Source organism: Lissotriton vulgaris, chromosome 5, assembly GCF_964263255.1.
Source record: "Lissotriton vulgaris chromosome 5, aLisVul1.2, whole genome shotgun sequence".
NCBI classification, from domain to species: domain Eukaryota; kingdom Metazoa; phylum Chordata; class Amphibia; order Caudata; family Salamandridae; genus Lissotriton; species Lissotriton vulgaris.
Window position 1 is genome coordinate 1,560,957,432 of NC_141693.1, and position 22,236 is coordinate 1,560,979,667.

Here is a 22,236-nt window from a genome sequence, read left to right on the forward strand (position 1 = left end):
TACTTGGGGGAGGGGCGGGGGAGCTGGAGTTGCTTTTCTTATTCCTCTCCAGGAGGACTTGAGTGACGCCTTCCAGTCTCAACGCGTTGCGTATTGAATGAAACACCCAACATGAAACTACAGACAGAGGGCGCAGTTGAGCTCAGATGTGAATGTAGTTGGGGGATGTCTAAGAAGCTGCAGCGCCTCACGGGAGGCGAGGGATCCCTGTGGAAGTGCTTTCTATGTTGATCATTAGGGCTAAGCACAGGGGAGACCAGAGGAGCAAATCTTAAGGATGCAGACCGAGGTGCGTGATGCAGGAGCCTTCGACAAAAAGATAACAAAAATAAAAGAATAAATACAATCACAATGTAAAACGTTTTCATGTAGTGCACAGTTTATTTTATGCAAAATGAATCCAACTCAATACATATGTTAAAGGTTATTTCCGGGGCTTAACACAGTGACGTGTATGACTTGATGCTGTGATGCTTGAAAGAGGATGCTGTGATGCTTGAAAGAGGTTTGATGCGCAGTGTTGTTTCGGAGAATGTGAAGATATGTATAAACATACATTATATGTACAGAGCTCCCCTCAGTGCAGTGTAGTGGCATCTGCGGATATCTGTGATGTCAGTCCGGTGTTGAATTAGTAAAACTAGGGAGGCGGGGGAGCGGGGAGCGGATCCCTTTGAAGCAGTGAAGTGAAAAAAGTGAGTGAAACAGCAGGGATGTAATCAGGGGGGAGGAGAAGTGAGGCCGAGCGCGCGTTGGGGTGAATGCTTGAGGCCGATGGGGAAGCTTCAGATGCCTGTGGTAGGGAGGCTGATGGGTTTGATGTGGACGCGCTTTCCGCATGAGTGCACCACATGAACTGGACGAAATCTTCGATGGTTTCAGAGCTTGGTTTGCCCTCTATACTCTAGTCTATTTATCCCTTGCGGGATAGAATAGTCGAGACCTAAAGAAGGGCATGTTCCTTTTGTGTTTATAAATACCCTGATAGCGAAAACAGGAAATTGCAAATTTCACTGTAACAAAGCTGGTAGTCCCAATGACTAATATGTAGTTTTACTAGCCACTGTGCTAAATGCCAAATTGAGGGAGAGAGGATTCAGGGGAGCTGGAAAGAAATAATAAAATAAGCAACCAACAGTAGTCGGCATTGTTTAACGTAAAGAAACCACCTAAATTGATGCCACTGAGTAATGGCAAAATGTGTGTAAAAACAAAATATTTGGTGGGTAGACCCTATGGGTATGCCCAGGGGAAGAAGGCTTGCCCCATCTTGGATTTAGGTACAACAGGTTCTCCTAGCCTTGTTTCATGGCCAAAACATCACAAAGTGATGTAAAGTTGGAAGAGTTGCCTTATGGGAACTATTGCCTATTGACTAGTGAGTCCTCCCGTCCCACAAACGAGATGGCATAAAAGTGGCACCCCGGACCTACAATCCTCAGAATACTACTAAACGAAAAGAAGACAGAGAAAAGACTGTACTGTTGCTCCCTGGAGTCAGCAAAGAGAGGCTGCACTAAAGACTGGACCTCCTGCACCCAAGAGATACACAAAGAGGACAGTGCCCGCTGTGCCCACTTGTGGAAAAGAGCTACACTTGTACCAGGATGAAAGAAGTGACTCCAAGAGAGTACAGTTTTCCAGGAATCCTGCCTGCGGCTGGATGCCTAAGTTCCCAGTGAGCGACCGAGTTCTGACGGTGCCAAGGCATCTCTAAGTTTGTTGGACTTGTGGCCAAGGACATGGTGGACCTTGGTCCGCAAAAACTAAATATTTCCTTAGCCACAAGCAACCACTTAGACTGATTTAACCGGGCAACCAGTGATGTCTGGAGCTGCACCAGACTCCTCTGCTGCAACGTGGCAGATAAATTCCTGAGGCCGAAGATGATCCCAGGCATACCAGTGTGGCCCCAGGAACACTCACTGCATCTCTTCAGTAGCCGTAGCATTCTGCATCCCCAGCATCAGAATTACTTCTGGGCTGGACCATGGTAAAGGAGAAAAGTGCACTGAGGACCATAAAACTGCTGGATCTGACAGTTAACTGTCTTCTTGGACCCGAGTGGTCCCTGTGACTGGCCCTCTACCTGTCGTGGCTCATCCAAGTTAAGAGAAGTAGCTGTTCTAGCCACTTGGCTACTAAGGGCTAAACCGCTTGCCACAATTTATTGCAATTTTAAAGGATGTACTTCCCTTTGAAAATGTATATTTCTGGTTACCCGCCATACATATTTATCGTGTTGGTGTCTATTTTAAGATAAAAAGACACTGATTCTATAAATTGGTGTGAGATTCTTATTTTGTATTTCTTACTTATTGACGTTCTGTTATTTTTAGATACTGTACACATGATCCTTTAGTAAGCCTGACTGCTCTGACACACAACCACCCAGGACAGAGCTAAGGGTTTTAATAAAGAAACCCAACTGGACCCGATAACGACATTATTACATGGTGAGGTCCCACAACTACAACACATGATTATCCACGTTCCTACACAACCATCTAGTAAAGACACAGATACCGACATGGTACAATCCCATGCAGTTTAGCAATGCCATGAACTCCCAGCAGTCCCTCCTCCACTCGATGCCAAAAATAGAAAAAAACGGCACAGATGTGTACAATGCAATTGGATAATAAAACATTGTGTAGCAATACTTAGTGATAAAGCATCCGTCTGTGCCAATTTATCAGACACTACCAAGCCATCGCACACAGTTCATTGTAAACCTTCGGCTTCTATCCATGAGGACCTCTGCTTCAGCATATTACTCTTTCTGCCTTTTTAGTAGTCAATATTATATAATCATTATTAAATGCTGGCAACCTCGTGTGCCCCCGATTGATAACCTGTCTTTGGCAAGACATATTACAAATTCCCAAACAACTTACGATACAGAGTTATTTATATTATATTTTCTACCATTTTATAGTATTTCATATTGTGATTTTTACTGTTTACTCACAACTTTAAAGCTCCCCGGTATTCACTGGTCCTTGCCCGTAATATATAAATCTGCCAATAAATTAATAAGCTGAAAAAGGCATGATTGATGTTCAAGAGACAAAATATGGAATGTGTGCTACCACATTTCAGGGATCACTTTTGTAATAAAGAGTATTACAGTCTCCGTCTGCACTTCTGCATATTCTCTTTTAGTGCAGGATCAACTTTGCGTTAATTTAAGGGATTATCCCTTTTATCATAAATAATTCACAGCAGACCATGTAGTCACCCAGTGTAAAACATCTTCTTTCATATCTTAGTGCTTAGAAAAAAGCTTCTCTTAACCAGTGGATTACAATATTGATTCATATGGCATTCTTTAGTTGAATAGAACACTTGTTTGTACGCCCAATGATGGCAGACTGGAACACTCATTTAGAGGTTATTTTGGTAGATCTAAGATACTTGTCTATATGCTTTCTGTTGTTGGGTCGGGAAACCTGTACATTGTATTTCAATAGTTTGAAAAACTTGCATGAAAACCTGATGTTGGTGGATCCAGACTCTTGTCCACAAACACTCACAGGGATTAATCAGAACTATTGTCCCTACAGGTTTACAGGGACACTCGTCCATACACGCCCCGATGGTGCATATTTACCATCATTGTGAATGAACTGTGACCCTAGCATAGGTTCTATGCAGGGGTACTGAAATACCACGTCTTGTATATGCCTCATGTTGGCTAACTGGAACACTTGCCCAGATGCCCCATGCGGAGGCCCTTTCAGAAGAAGATATTAAGTGGTTTGGGATATGCAGCTATAACATCCTGAATGCTAGTTATGGACAGACAAATATATTCTTCATAGGACACTAGAACATATGCCCCATCTTTGTGCAGTGGAACACTCGTCCATACACACAGTGAGGAGTGATTGGGAGACCTGTCTGGAAATGTAATCATGGTGGACTGCTAGCTGCTCTAATGTACCCCATACAGGTAAACCGGGACACCCTGCTGTATTCTACATGTTGATGTACTGGAACCCTTGACCCCGTACATTGCTGGATTGAAACGCTCATTCATATGCACCACAATATAAGATAAGGACATAGCTTTGGGGTCGTTGTTGTTGGACAGAGACCCTTGTCTAGAACACAAGGAGAGGTCTGGGTCTCTCTTTCCCGTGGCCCATGTTGCTTGATTAGGGCACTCTTCCCTACAACCAATACATTTGGTTTAAACTATTTGACAGTATGCTGCGAGTTGAAAGATGTTCACCAATCATTCATTCGTAAATGCCATTTTGGTGGGTTGAAAGACTTATACTTTATGTTGGTGAATGGAGATCCTTTCCTTATGCCGAATGTAGCTAGCTGATCATGATAATACCCACATGCTGTATGTGAGTGAAATGACACCCTTACTCAGTGGACGGAGAAACCTGCCCGTATTCTTCACATTGTGAGATTGGAACTTCTATCATACAAACTATTCCATTTGTGACACTTCTCTGCATGCCAAACAATATAAATATAGACCATTTCCTATGCAGCCCAAAGTAGAGGGCTGTGCGCTCAGCGGATCACTTTGCACCTGGCCATAGTATAACAAATTGCTATGTCTCCCCATCTTCATTATATTAACACCCTCACCTCTTGTTACCAATCAGCATGATCACCATGTTGGAGCTGGAATGTTGACGGGCATCCTCAAGCCATGATGTTAGGTGGTTGAAGGTCTCACGTCTAAAGTAGAGCAAGAAAAGGAGAGAGAGAATGAGATGCAAACATAAGCATGCAAACTCTCACTTCAATTTGACCCCTTAGCTTGTGAGGTGACAGAATAGCTGAATAGAAAAGTTGAAGGGTAAGTTTACAACTGAACAGGATATCAGTTTCAAATTGGGCACTCCCTAATTATTGCTAGTAGATGTATAATTTAAGCCAGATTCTTAGGTGGACATTTCCGAAAGGGGCCTGACATGCAAATTACATATGAATTTAACCAGTGCTAGAGTGTGCAAAAAGTCTGCACAATTTTTCAAACCGCGGGTGAAAATTCATGTATCAGGCGCAATTTAAGCCCGACTTGCAAACCTTTTTCAGCCACAAATTTGAGTTTATGACTGAATGCTGTGATCAGGGCCTAAGGAGTGATACAGAGGAGGGTGAAGGCACCACCAATTCTAGATTAAAATTGCCGATTATAGAAGAAATATTAACATCAACCTAGAAGAGACACAAGGGAAAAAAGAGGCAGTGTAGAAACAGAACAGGGGTGGAGGAAACAAGATAAGAAAGAGTAAGAGGAGAGCACGGTAAAGCAGAACTAAAGATTTACCTTGTGATGTCGTACACCAGCAGAGCTCCAGCTGCTCCCCGGTAATAGGATCGGGTGATTGAGCGGAAGGATTCTTGCCCAGCCTATTTCATACCAGAGTGAACGATTGGAAATACAAAGAAATAAAAACAAACAAAAATCACTTGTATACCTCCATATGGCCAGGAGAACAATTAATGTGTTGCTCAATTGCAGCATTTTAATAGCAGTAAACACCCAGCAGGAAGAGAGCTACATGGTCAGAAAAGTAGATGTGCTACGATTAGTGATAGCCCAGTGCCCTTGACCACATTCTGAAAGTCTCTGGGAAAGAGAGGTAACATAATCTAAAACAAAAGAGCAGGCTGCGGGGACTAAAGACCTTGCTAGAGGGTGAAGAACAGTATTAGGAAGGAGCTAGAAGGGGACAGGAAAGTGTCAGAACAATGCTGGATTACCTCCAACCCCCACACTCGTCTTTGTGATAAAAGGAACAGGTTATTTCTCCCTTCTGATGTTTTTTTTCAGAAGGACATGTCCAATTTTAAAAAACTTTCCATACCTGTACATTAATATAAGTGGATTCAAGCGACATAGGTGTGTGTTCTCATTGATCGCACAGATCCTAAACAGATGACTTTGAACTAAGGAAGACCTGCTTGCTCCTGCAGGAATTTGAACTAGTCTTACAAAATCTTTTTAACCATGGGTCTGTCATTTTACTATGCAGGTTCTCTCTGCTTCCTTCACTCACTTGCTTAGTCTTTACTCCTTCTGCCATTCATGTCTCTACTCCTTGGTGCAATTTCTACCTACCCAACATTGTGTCATCTCTCTAACACACCCATGTTATTGCTCTCTCTCGCACTTCCTTTTGTTTTGTCATTCTCCAACTATAGCCTTATGTCTTCCACCTTTGCAAGGCCAGCCAGTTTTTTTGCAATCTTTCATCATACTGAGGTACCATGGCCTAAACCATTTAGTTCCACCTCAACCTAGTACTTCTTTACTCTTTGGGTCTCTTGCTCCCCCGATGATGTGATGTATTGCCTTTGAGTCACCCCACATAATTCGTAGGCTGTTTCTACTCTACGTTCTAAGGGCTTCCTAACTCCACTTTGTGCAGCCTAACTTTCCTTATGTATACCTCAAACTTCCACCCTGTTTCACATCACCTGAGTTCTTGTAATGTCTTTCACCCCTCGGTGCAGGCTTGCCCTCTTTATTCCAGCCTGCTCCTAACTATTATTGTAATTGTATTTTATATAGCGCATACTAAACCAGACGAGGCGTCAATGCGCTTTTTGGAGAGCAGCACGCTACTCTGGAACCCAAAAAGATTAGTGGTGGATTAGTATACGGAAATAAGAGTATAGTATTAGTATAGGGAGGTACGAGTTAAATTGAAGGGAGGACATGCAAGTCTGTCAGTTGGATTGAATAGAGTAATGGAGGGATACAGGAGGGAAGAAAACCAGATGTGTTAATTGGGAGCTCATAGTATTATGTTGAAGTCTGGGATGAGTAAGGGAGAGATGGAGGAGGGAAGAGCCTGTAGTAAGGGATTAGGGAGAAAGAGAATCAGGGTAGAAAAATTAGGTTTGGGATGAGTCAAAGGATACATAACACGAGTGATAATTTAGTACGGTTGCTTGGGAGAGTAATGTAAACTGATGTTTTGGTGAGCCAGCAGGTGTAAAGGAGGGCAGAGTCTAGAAGGGTTATTTTGGAGATCATTGTAGTAGAAAAGGTTTGGGATGAGAGAGAGTAAAGATAGAGGATAAATGGATAGAGGTGAACGGTGATGGTAGGACAGAGTAAAGCTTTCAAGAGAGTAATTGGTTTTTCTTGTACAATAGGACAAAATAAATATATAGATACATAATTACATAGGGAATATATGTGCAAGGAATATAATGTATTGAGATTTGTCTGATTTATTTTGTGGAGTAGTGAGTAGATATTATTTTGTGTTTTTTGGTGAAAGATTTGTATGTGCAGTACTGCTGGTGAGTACTATTTGAATAGTACAGGGGTGGTGATGTGTTTTGGAGAAGAGTATGTATGTGTAAGAGGGGATGGACAAGAGTTTTTGTGTTTGTGTGAGATTTAATTACTGGAATAGGTAGGAGTTTCTTCCTGTTTTGAATTCTTACTTGGTATCGATATTGCATTTATGTCCTTCTTTTCATCCTTTTGTAAAGCGCTCTAATATCCTTCGGGATCTTGTTCACGCTATATAAAACTTTATAAATAAATAAAATAGAGTGGCATGTACGGATTGTATGGTTGAGTGTAATTGGTAAAAAGAGGAAGCGGGCGTTGATGGATGGTGTGATGCCACACCTTCTCTTTGATATATGTACCCCGCCCTTTGTGATGCTTTACTATGGTTTGTGACTTCATCCCCCTTGTTGTGTTATTTTTTCCTCTTTTCCTGTGCCAATACCCTTTTTTACCTACTACCTTGCCATATTTATACTGTGCCTCCAGACATCTTTCTACTTTCTTATTCCTCGTTCTGCAATACTGTTCACTTAGTGTTATGTATAATAAGGGTACGGGTAGCAAGCCAAGTGGCCTACGTCTCCTACACAGGCTTGTATGTGGTACACTAAACTTATGGGTTGGCCACACCCCTTAAAGCAAAACAGCTTTTTTTTCCTTTTAATGATCTATTTTTATAACCCTTGATGTTTTTCAGGCTTTATTGGCATCACATAGGAAGACGAGCTTGGAAACTCTTTTCGCAGTGGTCTCTTTCAAAGAGACCCTGAAAAGTGGAGGAGCACATGCAGTCATCAAACTGGGTGAGGAGAGGATACCATAAAATGGCAAGTCTTCCAGTGCGTCAGTGGGCTTTGGCATAGTTGGGCACTCATCCGGTTCAGCATGCGTGGTTGCGATCAGGTTGTGGGTGCAGAATAACAAGGTAGAGACAATAGGACAGAGAGGCTAAGGAGAATGACATGGTGAGAGGTAAGTGGGCCCAAAATGATAGTCACATTTTCCCCTTCTCACCGTGTCCCAGATCTGTAGCTTGATGGCTTTTCCCTCAATGGTTATCATTCGGGCACCAAACTCGACCCCTGAAAAGGTAAAGAGAAAGTGAGTTCCTAAGATCCACCAATACTGGCCTGGTGCTGTAATGTGTATGAATCCTTACATGTGTAGGAGAGTAGTATGTTCAGTTCGAAACAGTGCTAGTCACATTTTAGTTAATTTTGTTGATGCGCTACCACTGGCTGGATTTTATGACGGCTACCTGCAATGAATCTTCACCAAATATTAATGGATCTTCTATGTGATACATCTATATTTGTTGCAATGAGCTTCATGGTCTGTGGATGCTCTGTAAGGCTCTAGGAGACCTCCGCAAATGAATAATCACTTATCTAAAGGATACAGGAGCTTCATTCTATGGCTGAATTTGGAAGGACTGCCAGTGTATAGAGGATCACTTATCTGTGCAGTGCAGTGCATTACCAGTCCACTGGTGCTTGTATGAGCACTTTGTTGCCCGGAACCAAACTTAAGTAGACAAGTAGGTCAGGTGAGACCACTGACTGATGTATGTGTTTAAAATCAATTTAGGTAGAACAAAACAGTTTTGTCACAACATGGCAATAAAATAATCAGCTATAACTGTAGGTCATAAACTGTGCAATATACATGTAACAGTACACGATAAAGTGAAGGCAGGGTTGAACAAATTACTGAAGTCACCAAGGAAACAGGAGCATTTGGCACTAGTTGGATGGTGGCTGCATGCAAGGTGAGCATAAAGAGATGCATGTTTTTAAAAGCATATAAATAAAAGCAACTGAGAGGATTGTCATTGGGCCCAACATCATTGACATTTTCAGTTACAAGGATCATGTAGAGTAGTTTTCAACGTCTGAGCGGGATACTGGTAATATCCAGAGTACCAATCAAAGTTGTCATTTAGTATTCATTTGAGTATACCCGTTCCCTTCTGAGTGTACCAGTTCCAATTATGCTTTTGGGTTTGACATGGTCATCAAACCGTGCCTCAGAGGGTCAAGCAAAGATTGTTTGACGGTACACAGGTTTAATATCCTGCCAGGAAGACAAATTGGTGTGTGGTAGGGATGACAAGAGCATTACTGCAGGGTAAAGGAGGTGCATTAAGGTGTTAGTGTAGAGTGGCTTGGCCATCGGTTAAGATAATAGCCAGATTAAGGTGTGTATTGTAATGTAATTGGAGCATATTAATTCAGCCGGGGGCATCAAACCAGAAGGAAGCTTGTTGAAGGTAGTTGCTAAAGCTCTGATATTGAAAGACAGGCTGATCCACGGCCATTCTGAGGTTTTATTGATTATTGTGTTCAACGTATCCTGAAATTTGCAGGCAAGATTGAATCTCAGGGTCGCTTTGATATTTTGGAGCAAGACATACGGAACACACCTCTGTAAGGTAGTTTTATAGCTTTTGCTAAAGTAAACTAGGATTAGGAATTGAGTGGGTCAGCAATTTTTTTTAACTATAGCATTTGCCTTGCGAGTTATAAAGGCTGCATAAGAAAGGTTTTCAGGAGGGGGCGCGGTCTGCGCCCCGAAGAAGATGATGGCGTTCGGCTGAGGTCCACTCGAGTGCGGAGCTCTTTCTTCTATCTGCAGCCTTTTTAGTTGTGTTTTGGTGCAGCCCCACTCTCTCATGATGCCCTCGACGGTGGGAACGGCCTTTTGAGCTACTTCGACTTCCTCTGCACACTTCTTTGACCCGGAGCCCCGGCGGCAAGTTTCTCTCCTCAGACGCGGGCTGCCGCCATTATATAATCCTGCCACTCACGGTCCATTGCTTTCTGCAGAGGAAATACAGGCGTTTCATCAATTAAATGCCTGGCAAAATTTTCTTTCCTATTCCTGTATGCAGCACTATTCTCTATATTGCATATTTGCGCTTTAATGGCATTTTATCTATCTAATTTATTATTTTTACTTTAGAAATGCCATTTAAAAAAGCTTTTTGTTCCTTTTCTTCTCTGCTGTATTCACAAAGTATTTTTTTACATATACTTTACCACTTTTATCACATGCTGGGTTTATGAGTTTTCTGTTTGAGCATAGTCTTCGCTATGGATACTTGACATCTGCATACTTCTATGTGCTGTTCATAAGCTTATGGGCAGGCTCAAACCGTCACCAAAAATAACACATCGTCCTCTTCATCACGCTACAATGGCAAGTGATATTTTATCCTCTGCTAAGCCTTCATCATTTGGCATAAAAACAAAGTGGGTGAAAAATTACCCCCCATTCACCCATACTGTCATCACACAACCCTGTACTCGATTCAATTCTTGATGAGGTGAGGAGATTAAAACAAGTCATGTCTGCTACAGATGAGAAACTCCAACAAATTGAGGATAGATGGATCAATATGGAAGTGAAAATGTTTGACATGGAGCTCAGGCTGCATACCGAGGAGCTTGAAAATCGAAATAGACGTAATAACCTTTGTCTATATTGCCTACATGAAAATTTGGAAGGCCCGGACCTTCTTCTCTTCTTGAAGAAGTTCCTGCCTGAGCTTTTGGACCTTCAACATGATTCTCCACTGAACAGTCAACGTCTTTGTCATTTTCAACCTCATTCAACAGGACCCAGAGGAATAATAATGTTATACTTGGAATTTACAGATCTCATCCGTTGGCTGAAGGCAGCAAAAGTGTAATGTCTTTTTATATGGTCTGACCACAACATTTATCTCTCTCAAGATCTCTCTAATACCACAAATGTCAGAAGGAAATCATTTCTTGCTCTTCATCCACTAATGAGACAATTACATATTCGTTATGGCATTTTACATCCATGTTTATGTAAAATTACTCATGAGGGCAGTATGCGCTCCTTTGACGATCCGGTCAAACTAAAATACTTTCTCCAAAGTATCTCGCCACACTCTGTGGATAATTCTTCCCAGCGCTACTAAATTATTCGAATTCTTGTTACTTTCATACTCTCTCTACTCCTTTCTATATGGCTGTTATATCATTTATGTTAGACGGACCGGACCGGGAGGGTCGGCCGAGACTACGGGGAGAGGTCTCCGGGGAGAGCCGTCTCCAACGACTGCACAGACAAGTAACTTCCCCCCCACAGACGGACACCACACAAGATTGAAGGTTAACGAGACTTTATATGCAATTCTTAGGTTACGATGATATGATACAAGGAGGTCTGGACTCAGGGGTCCCCTCGGTTCTAGTCTCTGGCTTAGGAAAGGGGTAGCGGGACAGTCTTTGTTACCAATGAGTGGAAATTAGCTCTCAATCCTCGAGCTCGGCGTTCTAGATGATCGGGCCGCGGCGGAGCCAGGCAGGTCCCGAGATGGACGAATGAAAGACGACGGTCCGCGGCGGAGCCTGCAGGTCCCGGTGAAGATGATGGTTACAACGGTCCGCGGCCACGCCAGCAGGTCCCGACGACGATGAAGGATTTGAAGGTTGCGAAGGCTGTGGCAGCGCCAACAGGCAGGACGATGGTGCACAAGACAGAGCTACGGCAGCGCCAGTAGTCCGTCAAGGATGAGTTCCTCTTTACGTCTCTCGACTCCAAGATACAACTGCCTTCCTGCTCTGGAGCGGCCCCAGTTATAGGGCTGGCGTGCTTTGATGTCCGGACCCTCGCACTTGGAGGTCGGGAGGTCCGGGATGAGGGAGTCCAGACACCCAGCAGGGGGGTGGAGCCAGCGCCCGGGGAGGCGATGGGCGAGCGGCACTTGGCGGGGGAGAGCCATCGGCACCTCTTTCTCCCATTGACTTGCCAAGTAGCCCGCTCACCTCCTGGGTGGAGGGTGGTGCCGGAATGTCTGAGGCCGGGCCAGGCCCAGGGTTGAGGTCGATCGGGGGCCAGGCGGCCTCGTGGCGGAGTGTCCAAGATGGCGCCCCAGGCTGGGCGCGTGGGCCGGCAGTGGATCGGACCCACGAGGTCAACGTGCTCGAGGGCAGGGGTCCCTGAGGGGACGGAGGACGTGCAATGGTGGTGTGTGGTACTTGCGTGACTGGACTCAGGCCTGGTTGGGCCGGGGGAGAGCGGCCCTTCATGTGGCCTGTCCAACATGCGTCCCCCCCAGCTGAAGGCGGGGAGAGTTACCCATCCTCTTGGGGACTCTCCTCGTCGAGGCGGAAAAACCGGGACAGGCCATCCGCGTTGGCGTGATCTGGCCCAGGCCGGTGTTCGACTGTGAAGTCCATACCTTGTAAGGAGATGGACCAGCGTAGCAACTTTGGGTTTTCCCCCCGCATATGCATCAGCCACTGCCGGGGTCGGTGGTCGGTCTGCACCCGAAAGTGGGTGCCAAAAAGGTAGGGCCGGAGCTTCTTGAGGGCCCATACCACAGCGAAGGCTTCCCTCTCTATGGTGCTCCAGCGTTGCTCCCGTGGTAGGAGTCTCCGGCTGATGAAGGCCACCGGTTGATCAAGGCCTTCGGTGTTCACTTGAGACAGGACTGCCCCAATGCCCTGGTCGGAGGCGTCCGTCTGGACGACGAACTCCCGGCTGTAGTCTGGGGCCTGGAGCACAGGAGCGGAACACATGGCGGCCTTCAATTGTTCAAATGCAGTTTGGCACTCTGGGGTCCAGTTGACTTTCTTGGGCTGATTCTTTGACGTGAGTTCTGTGAGGGGCCCCACTATGGTACCATAGTCTTTCACGAACCTTCGGTAATAGCCCGTGAGGCCCAGGAAGGCTCGTACCTCAGTTTGGGTGATGGGGGGCTGCCAGTCCTGGATGGCGGCAATTTTCAGCTGTAGAGGGGCCACTAGGCCGCTTCCCACCTGGTGTCCGAGGTAGGTTACAGACTCTTGCCCAATTTGACACTTGCTGGCCTTGATCGTGAGGCCAGCTCGCTGAAGGGCTTGCAGCACTGCTCGGAGGTGGTGGAGGTGCTCGGTCCACTGGTGGCTGTACACGGCGATATCGTCTAGGTAGGCGGCGCTGAATCCTTCGAGCCCCGCCAAGACCTGATTGACGAGCCGTTGGAATGTTGCTGGGGCATTCTTCATGCCGAAGGGCATGACCGTGAAATGGTAATGGCCATCGGGAGTGGAGAAGGCAGAACGTTCTTGCGCTCGGGGTGTGAGGCCGATCTGCCAATAGCCTGCTGTCAGGTCGAAGATGCTGAGGTAGCGGGCAGCTCCCATTCGGTCGACTAGTTCATCTGCCCGGGGGATGGGATGTGCGTCTGTTCGGGTGACCGCATTCAAGCCCCGGTAGTCGACGCAGAACCGGAGTTCTGGTGTGGTGCCGGGGGCAGCTGCTTTGGGGACCAGTACGACAGGGCTGGCCCAGGGACTGTCTGAGGGCTCGATGACCCCGAGCGTGAGCATCTTGGCTACTTCTTCCTGGATGCAGGCCCGTACCCGATCTGGCACGCGGTAGGCCCGGTGGCGGATAGGGGGGCTGTCCCCGGTGTCCACATCGTGCACACACCAGGAAGTGACACCTGGGGTGAGGGAGAACAGGCTGGCGAACTGTGACAGGAGGGCTTGACACTCTTGGCGTTGTTCTCTGGTGAGGGTCTCCGAGAGCCGGACCCCATCCACGGAGCCGTCTTGCTCCTGAGTCCGTAGGAGGTCAGGGAGAGGCTCGGAGTCTTCTTCAACCCCATTGTCTGTGGCCATCAGGAGGCTGAGCTCTGTTCGCACAAAGTGGGGCTTTAGTCTGTTAGCGTGGAGGACCCGGAGAGGGTTCCGGGAGGATTCCATGTCGATGAGATAGGTGGCAGGACCCTTGCGCTCGATTACTTTGAAGGGCCCCGTCCATTTGTCTTGTAGGGCGCATGGCTCAGTGGGGGACATCACCCATACCTGTTGGCCAGGTTCGAATTCAATGGATGAGGCATTCTGGTCATACCATTTTTTCATGTCCTCTTGACTGGCCTCTAGGTTGGCTTTCGCTAGTTCTCTGAACCGCCGGGTCTGGTTGCGGAGGGTGAGGAGGTACCGGAAGACATCTGGGGGGTTCTTTAACGGAGGCATCTCCCAGCCCTCTTTGACTAGGCTGAGCGGCCCCCGCACTGGGTGTCCATATAGCAGTTCAAATGGGCTGAAGCCTAGGGATTTCTGAGGGACCTCTCGGTAGGCGAAGAGGAGGCACGGCAGCAGCACATCCCACTGGCGACGGAGGGGCTCTTCCAACCCCCCGATCATCCCCTTTAGCGTGCGGTTGAATCGCTCAACAAGTCCGTTCCCTTGGGGGTGATAGGGGGTCGTGAATCGGTAGGTGACCCCGCACTGTTGCCAGAGGGATTTCATGTACTTAGAGATAAAGTTCGTGCCTCTGTCGCTGACGACTTCTCGGGGGAAGCCCACACGGGAGAAGATCCCCATCAGAGCCCGGCCGACTACCGGGGCTGTCACAGTCCGCAGCGGGACAGCCTCAGGGTAGCGGGTGGCGTGGTCCACTAGCACCAAGATGAATCGATGGCCTTGTTTTGTGCGCGGGTCCAGGGGCCCCACAATGTCTATTCCGACCCTCTCAAATGGGGTAGTGACCACAGGGAAAGGTTGCAGGGGGGCCTTTAGTTTGCGGCCGCTCTTTCCACTGGCTTGGCACGTGGGGCAAGATCGGCAATGCTGGTGCACATCGTTCCTCATTTTGGGCCAGAAGAAGTGGGTCACTAGGCGACTGTAGGTTTTATCCTGTCCCAGGTGCCCTGCCAGGGGGACATCGTGGGCCAGGTTTAGCAGAAAGTCTCTAAAACGGAGGGGCACCACTAATACTCTGTTGGCCCCCAGCTCGGCGATTCTTTGCTCGCTGTACAGCAGATCATTGTCCCAGTAGACCCAATGAGTTCCGGAGGTATCCCCTGCGCTTTGGGCGAGCGCTTGCTGGCGGAGTCCCTCGAGGGAGGGACAGGTCTTCTGTTCTTGGCGAAATTGTTCTTGCGTGGGCCCTCCCTCTTGAGGCCACTGGTCGAGGTTAGCGAGGTCGGAGGGTTGAGCTGGTTCGGGGGGGAGGTCATGGTCGGTGGTTTCGGCTGGGGCGACCGGAGGCGGTGGCGCCGGCCATTCGGGTTCTTCTGGGCGGTGGTTGGCACGGGCGGCCCTGGACCGGGTGGTGACGCACGCCCAGTCTGGGACGCCTAACATCCCCAGGTGTTCTCTTCGCTCCACGGCTGCCCATGGAGAGCTTTCAAGGTCATTTCCAAGGAGGCAGTCTACGGGGGCGTCGTCTCGGACCGTTACTTTCAACATGCCGGAGACCCCTCCCCATTCGAAAGGGACGCAGGCCATCCGACACAAACTTTCCGAGTTATCGGCTGATCGTACAGGGCAAAGAATGTTCGGTAGATACTGTTCTGGGGCCACCAGGTGACAGCGGACGGCTGTTACACTGGCCCCGGTGTCACGAAGGGCTTCGGCCCGGCGTCCATTGATGCTCACCCATTGGCTGTACTTCTGGGTGTTAGCGGGTAGGGGGACCCGCGGGACCATGTCTTTTCCCCCTAAGCATGCTAGAGCCATGGCGGCTGGCTCCCACTCCTGATGCTCTTGTTCGTATTCTTCCTGCTCCTCGGAGATCTGTTCTTCTCCTAGGGCCGCGGCGGCCACTTGGCGGGGCCTTGGGCTCTGGTACTGCGGGCAGTTTGGGTCGTTTGCGTAGTGGCCGACTCGTTGGCATCGGTGACACGTGACATTGGCTCTGTACCCCGGTCGCGCCGGGGTGCTGCCCCGGTTGGCCGGGGGGGTGGTGCTGGTTGCGGGGGCGGCCGGAGCGTTGTCTCTTCCTCGTCCTTGGCCCCCTCCTCCTCCTCTGGGTCGGTGCTGACCATTGTTGTTCCGGTTCTGTTCGTAGAACCCATTCCGGCCCACTCTGGTGATCTCCCACCGGTCAGCTTCCGCTGCGAGCTGCCGGGGATCTGTTAACTTGCTGTCGAGGAGGTGCTGGCGGAGTTCAATGAAGCAATTGTTCGACAGATGCTCCCATACCATCAGATTGAACAGTTGTTCGTAGGTTGTGACGTTGCTTCCTCTGATCCAGCCCTCGAAGGCTCGGCTAAAGTAGGTTACGTAGTCCACCCAAGTTGTACCCGGGATGCGGGTGCAGTCTCGGAACCTCTGACGGTACATCTCGGGTGTGAGGCCATAGCGGGTGAGGAGGGCCGCTTTCATATGGTCATATGAGGTCATCTGGTGGTCCGGGAGTTGTAGCAGGGTATCGCGGCCCTCATTGAGGAATCTCCCCCATAGACCGGCTCCCCAATCGCTTCTATCGATCCGGTGTGCAGTCATAGCGATTTCATAGGCCTTAAACCATTGCTGGATGTCGTCCTCTCGGAAATATTCTCGGACAACATCCTTGGGGATGTGTACCTTTTTCTCTGTGGTCCCTGAGGTGTGGGGTCGCTCGGGCACCCCTGCTTCTTTATTCTGCTTGCGCAGGTTGATCTCGGCTAGGTTTCGTTCGTGTTCGTACGCCAGTTTCTTTTCCTCGAGCTCCCTTTGTCTCTGTTTCTCCTCTCTTTCTTCTCGGAGACGCAGGTGCTCTAAGTTGATTTTTGGTTCGGCCAGCTTGAGTTCAATGTCCATCTTGAGTCGGGCCATTTCCAGCTCGTGTAGTCGGGTTCTTTCTCTTTCCTGGATCTCGTCTTGTGAGAGACCCGTTCTTTGCCCTTCAGGGGCCGTGGTGGTTTTTTCTGCGGTGCTTTGATCGGGGGTTCCGGCAGCCCCGGTCTCTGCCCAAGATTCTAGGGCATGCTTGAAATCGTCTTTGGTGCTTAGTCCGGTGGTAGCGATACCCAGTTCGATGCAGAATTGTTTTAGTTCACGATGGCTGTACTCCTCTAGTTTCTCCATTTGGAATTTCTCGGTTGATCCGCTTTCTTTAGTTGTCATTGTGATTTCGTCGTGGGGTGAGCTACTCTCTGTACGTTATGCGGTGATTCGAATCGCGCCGCTGGCCACCAATGTTAGACGGACCGGGAGGGTCGGCCGAGACTACGGGGAGAGGTCTCCGGGGAGAGCCGTCTCCAACGACTGCACAGACAAGTAACTTCCCCCCCCCACAGACGGACACCACACAAGATTGAAGGTTAACGAGACTTTATATGCAATTCTTAGGTTACGATGATATGATACAAGGAGGTCTGGACTCAGGGGTCCCCTCGGTTCTAGTCTCTGGCTTAGGAAAGGGGTAGCGGGACAGTCTTTGTTACCAATGAGTGGAAATTAGCTCTCAATCCTCGAGCTCGGCGTTCTAGATGATCGGGCCGCGGCGGAGCCAGGCAGGTCCCGAGATGGACGAATGAAAGACGACGGTCCGCGGCGGAGCCTGCAGGTCCCGGTGAAGATGATGGTTACAACGGTCCGCGGCCACGCCAGCAGGTCCCGACGACGATGAAGGATTTGAAGGTTGCGAAGGCTGTGGCAGCGCCAACAGGCAGGACGATGGTGCACAAGACAGAGCTACGGCAGCGCCAGTAGTCCGTCAAGGATGAGTTCCTCTTTACGTCTCTCGACTCCAAGATACAACTGCCTTCCTGCTCTGGAGCGGCCCCAGTTATAGGGCTGGCGTGCTTTGATGTCCGGACCCTCGCACTTGGAGGTCGGGAGGTCCGGGATGAGGGAGTCCAGACACCCAGCAGGGGGGTGGAGCCAGCGCCCGGGGAGGCGATGGGCGAGCGGCACTTGGCGGGGGAGAGCCATCGGCACCTCTTTCTCCCATTGACTTGCCAAGTAGCCCGCTCACCTCCTGGGTGGAGGGTGGTGCCGGAATGTCTGAGGCCGGGCCAGGCCCAGGGTTGAGGTCGATCGGGGGCCAGGCGGCCTCGTGGCGGAGTGTCCAAGATGGCGCCCCAGGCTGGGCGCGTGGGCCGGCAGTGGATCGGACCCACGAGGTCAACGTGCTCGAGGGCAGGGGTCCCTGAGGGGACGGAGGACGTGCAATGGTGGTGTGTGGTACTTGCGTGACTGGACTCAGGCCTGGTTGGGCCGGGGGAGAGCGGCCCTTCATGTGGCCTGTCCAACAATTTATATCTTAGTTTTTTTCCTCTGCTGTTCTTCTTGCTCTCGGTGCGGATATGGATATCTTTTCTACTCTTCATCCAAGATCTGGATACCTTTCCTTCATCTATCTCTTTTTCTTACTATCACTCTTTCTTCCTATTCCCCTAGTTGTTCTTCGTTCTCTTTTAATAAGACAAATGTTCTTTTCTTTTTTATTTGTTCTTGTTTATATTGAGTTACATATTTTTTTAATAAATTGTGTTTTTCTATTTTCAGCAGTGTCCATGCAGCGTATCACCTGTATCTCTGTATCTCTCATCCCACTCCCTAATATGTGCAGCGTTGTCTCGTGCAATGTTCGTGGTCTGGGACATCCTGTCAAAAAACAAAAGGTACTCTCTCACTTGTCCAGATTAAACACACATGTTTCTTTGTTGCAGGAAACTCATTGTAATGAGGTAGAATGTCTTAAATAAAAAGGACGATGGGTAAGCCAAGTAATATATTCTCCTGCAATCAATTGTAAAGGTGATGTTGCTATTTTTTTCATTAATCATTGCATGTACAAATGTTATCAACTCAATGTGATAATGATGGATGGAGGGTAATGGCTAAGATTATCATTCATAACAGGGAAATCGTTTTATTTAATATTTATGGTCCTGTTAAACCGGATCCCAATTTCTGGAACAACGTCAAGATTTTATTAGCCTTCCTTGACAAACGTAACATTATTGTTGTAGGATATTTCAATCAGCGGTTAGACCCATTTACAGACAGACAATCTAAATGTAAATTTAATCCTGTCAAATCTCACAAAGCATTTCAATCTGCCATTGCCACCCATCCCTTATTTGATGTTTGGAAAACTTATAATCCTGACTCTTGAATTCACATTTTTCTCCAAATTTTTCTCGTTCCAGGATTAATTATATTCTGGCTAGTAAACCTCTACTTCCCTCCATCCATTCATCAGAGATTGGCTTTATTTTTACTTCCGACCATGCTCCTGTTTTTTCTTCATTTTATCTTTCTCTGAACAATCCTAAAACTGGTCGAAGGAAATTGAATAACTTTCTTCTATCTGATAATAACTTCTTATCTGAAGATACTACCTTAATAAAAAATTTTTTTTTAAATCAATCAACCTTCGGACACATTGGTACCTTCCACTTGAGATGCCTTTAAGGCCTTGTTTCGTGCTTTCACTATAGACTACACAGCAAGAAAGAAAAAAATAACCATGCCAAATATACTACTTTACTACAACTTAAAGCATTGGAACACATACTTTTCATCTAAATCCCCTTTGGTATTACACGAGTAAATTAAAGTCACATCTGCTCTTAACAAACTTGCTACTGTTGATGCCTGCAATACTCTTCTTAAAGTTAAATCTAAATATCACAGAGGTCAAAACAAAGCGGGAAAGATGCTGATCAATAAAAAAAAAAACACGAAATCTGAAAGTAAACATATTGGTCGCATTCTAAATGAGCATACCAGCAAAATGGCATCATCGGATACAGATATTTCTACCATTTGTCAAGAATATTACCAGTTACTGTGCTCTGAGGACACTTTCCCCTTAGAACAAAATATGCACACCTTTTTTAATGGCCCCCTCCCCCCATCTTTACCTGACAAATTTGATCTATTGGAAGTTGAGATTACTCTCTAGGAAAAAACAGATGCCATCAGATCCTTAAAAATTCAACAGAAAGGCCATCAGGACCAGGGATCTTGGATTTTTTTAACTTCTTTTTTCCCCTAAACTACTTGAACTTTTTAACTATTTTCTTGCAGAATCTAAGGCCCCTGGTTCCTTTCTAGAAGCTCGGATTGTCCTTATTCCCATACCTGATAAAGATCACTCCCTTTGTACAAAACTACTGTTTCATGAATTAATTATGATTGCAAAATAGTTGCCAAAATCCTTGCGTCCCGTCTGGAGACCATAGTTCCATTACAGGTCAACCCTGAACAGTCTAGTTTTGTTAAGGGAAGACTAGATGCTGATAATGCTAGAATGTTTTCAAATGTCATTGCTTTTGGTAAAAAACATCAACCTCCTCTAGCTGCATTGTCTCTCAATGCCGAAAAGGCCTTCGATCGTATTAGTTGGCAAGTTATGTTTACTACTCTTCAATGGTATGGCTTTGGCCCTAATTTCATTTCATTTATAAAATTATTATACTCTGCCCCATATGGTAATATTTTTGTTAATAATCATTTTTCCAAAAGTTTTCAGTAACATAGAGGTACTCGGCAAGGATGTCCTCTTTCCCCTTTGCGATTTGTTTTATGTTTAGAACCTTGCTTTCAAATCATTTGTGTTAACCCACTTATCTCGGGTTTTGTATATAATTCTAATGAAACTAAATTGTCTGCTTATGATATTTTAGTTTATATGTCAAACCCCCTCTCTTCCCTACCTCCAAATTTATCAAGTTTAGAAATAAATCATTCTACTATAAATACTGGAAGGAGAAGGGTATTATGTCTATTTATCAGCTCGTCCAACATAACTCTGTTAGTCCCTTTTGCCAATTGCAATCACAATTCAATACCAAATTCATTTTTTCCATGAATATCTTTTATGGTCTTCTTTGCAGTCTTAACAACTAATAACGTTTCCCCGGCCACTCCATCACTTATTCCCACTACACCGTTATACAACAGCTCTCATAACTCTATACCCAAGATGTTATGGTCACCTATCCCTAACGAGCTACTTTGGGAAGTTGATTTATCCATTTCACCCTACACCCCTACTTGGGATACATTTTGGCTTAAATTATTTAAAAACATCCAAAGCAGCTCGTACTACACAATCCTTATTTTTCATTTAGAACAGGGCTCTCATTACTCCTGAATGCATATCCAAGTTCTCTCCCACCTCCTCTCCTCCTCTATACTATTTTTGTTCTTCTTTCACAGGGACTTTAATTCATCTACAGTATGTTTGTTTTAATTTGCTGAAATTTTGGGAATCTAGCTGGGCAAAATGTCTAAAAATATTTCAAAGTAACATTCCATTATCGATGCAAAATGTTTTCCTCTGCACTGTCTCACCAGATTTTGACAAGATTTCCCCTAAAATTGATCTTTTTATTGTTATTGCATTTAAAGTGATCATCTTGATGGAAAGATACCTCTAAATTATCAACACTAACATGGTGAAATTTTATATGTGATGAACATAGAATTACCACCGTTTCTTCACTCTCATTGTCTCAGAAAATGAAATCCGATCTACTGTTGCTACCTTTCACTACGTATCTTTCAGAGCACACCTATATCTGACATATTAGTTTTATTTATGTATTGTTCTTTCTCTCTCCCTTTCCTCTTCTTCTTTCCTCCCTTTCACACTTCATAGTTCTACAACATAATAGGATATATATTTATCGAACGGTATTGCTCTTTTTAATTCTTCAAGCTATTTAAATAGGTTTTTCTTTTTCTCTACTGGTAGTCATTTAGTATTGATGCTATTGTTCGTGTTCATTTCTCTAAAACAAGTACAAATTATTAAAACAAAAAAAAAAAGGTTTTCAGGCACTGAAGGAGACAATGGCATGCTCTAGGGTATGTCAATAGTTTATAGTCAATTGTCTGTGGAGGGGATGATGTTTTTAACTAGATTGTAACATAAACCTTTGTTAAATTTGTGATTCCCAAAGATGTGAAGAGATCCACGCTGTGCATTGGCCATTGCTAAGCAGGTTTATTACAATTCATTTTCAGTGTAGTTTATATTCTGGACAAGACTAAAAGTACAGAAGACTGATGAATGCATGGATGCTGAGGCATGTTAAGTTTATTTTAACATGTGGATTACTGCAATATGGGGGGATGAAGCTGCCTTGAACGAGAAATGAGTGGTGCAAGAAGTATGTGGAGCACTGGATGCAGGATGTCGAACATGTGTTGGTGGAAGAGGCTCCCAGAGAATTTCAGATGAGTTGGTGTTTGCCTGAT

General features: G+C 46.3%; 1 protein-coding gene across 3 annotated transcripts in view; it reads right to left on the bottom strand.

Annotated features, from left to right (window-relative positions):
• RAB2B (RAB2B, member RAS oncogene family) overlaps nucleotides 1–22,236 on the bottom strand; it is a 189,680-nt gene that overhangs the window by 45,334 nt on the left and 122,110 nt on the right. For all 3 annotated transcript variants that reach the window (XR_015296035.1, XM_086923630.1, XM_086923631.1), the window contains 3 exons: nucleotides 8,300–8,367; nucleotides 5,300–5,382; nucleotides 4,612–4,704 (listed from right to left, as the gene is read on the bottom strand). Coding sequence is in view for 2 of the 3 variants with exons in the window: in XM_086923630.1 (XP_086779756.1) it covers nucleotides 4,612–4,704; nucleotides 5,300–5,382; nucleotides 8,300–8,367 (244 nt within the window). In the remaining variant the exon portion in view is untranslated. The remainder of the gene's footprint in view (nucleotides 1–4,611; nucleotides 4,705–5,299; nucleotides 5,383–8,299; nucleotides 8,368–22,236) is intronic.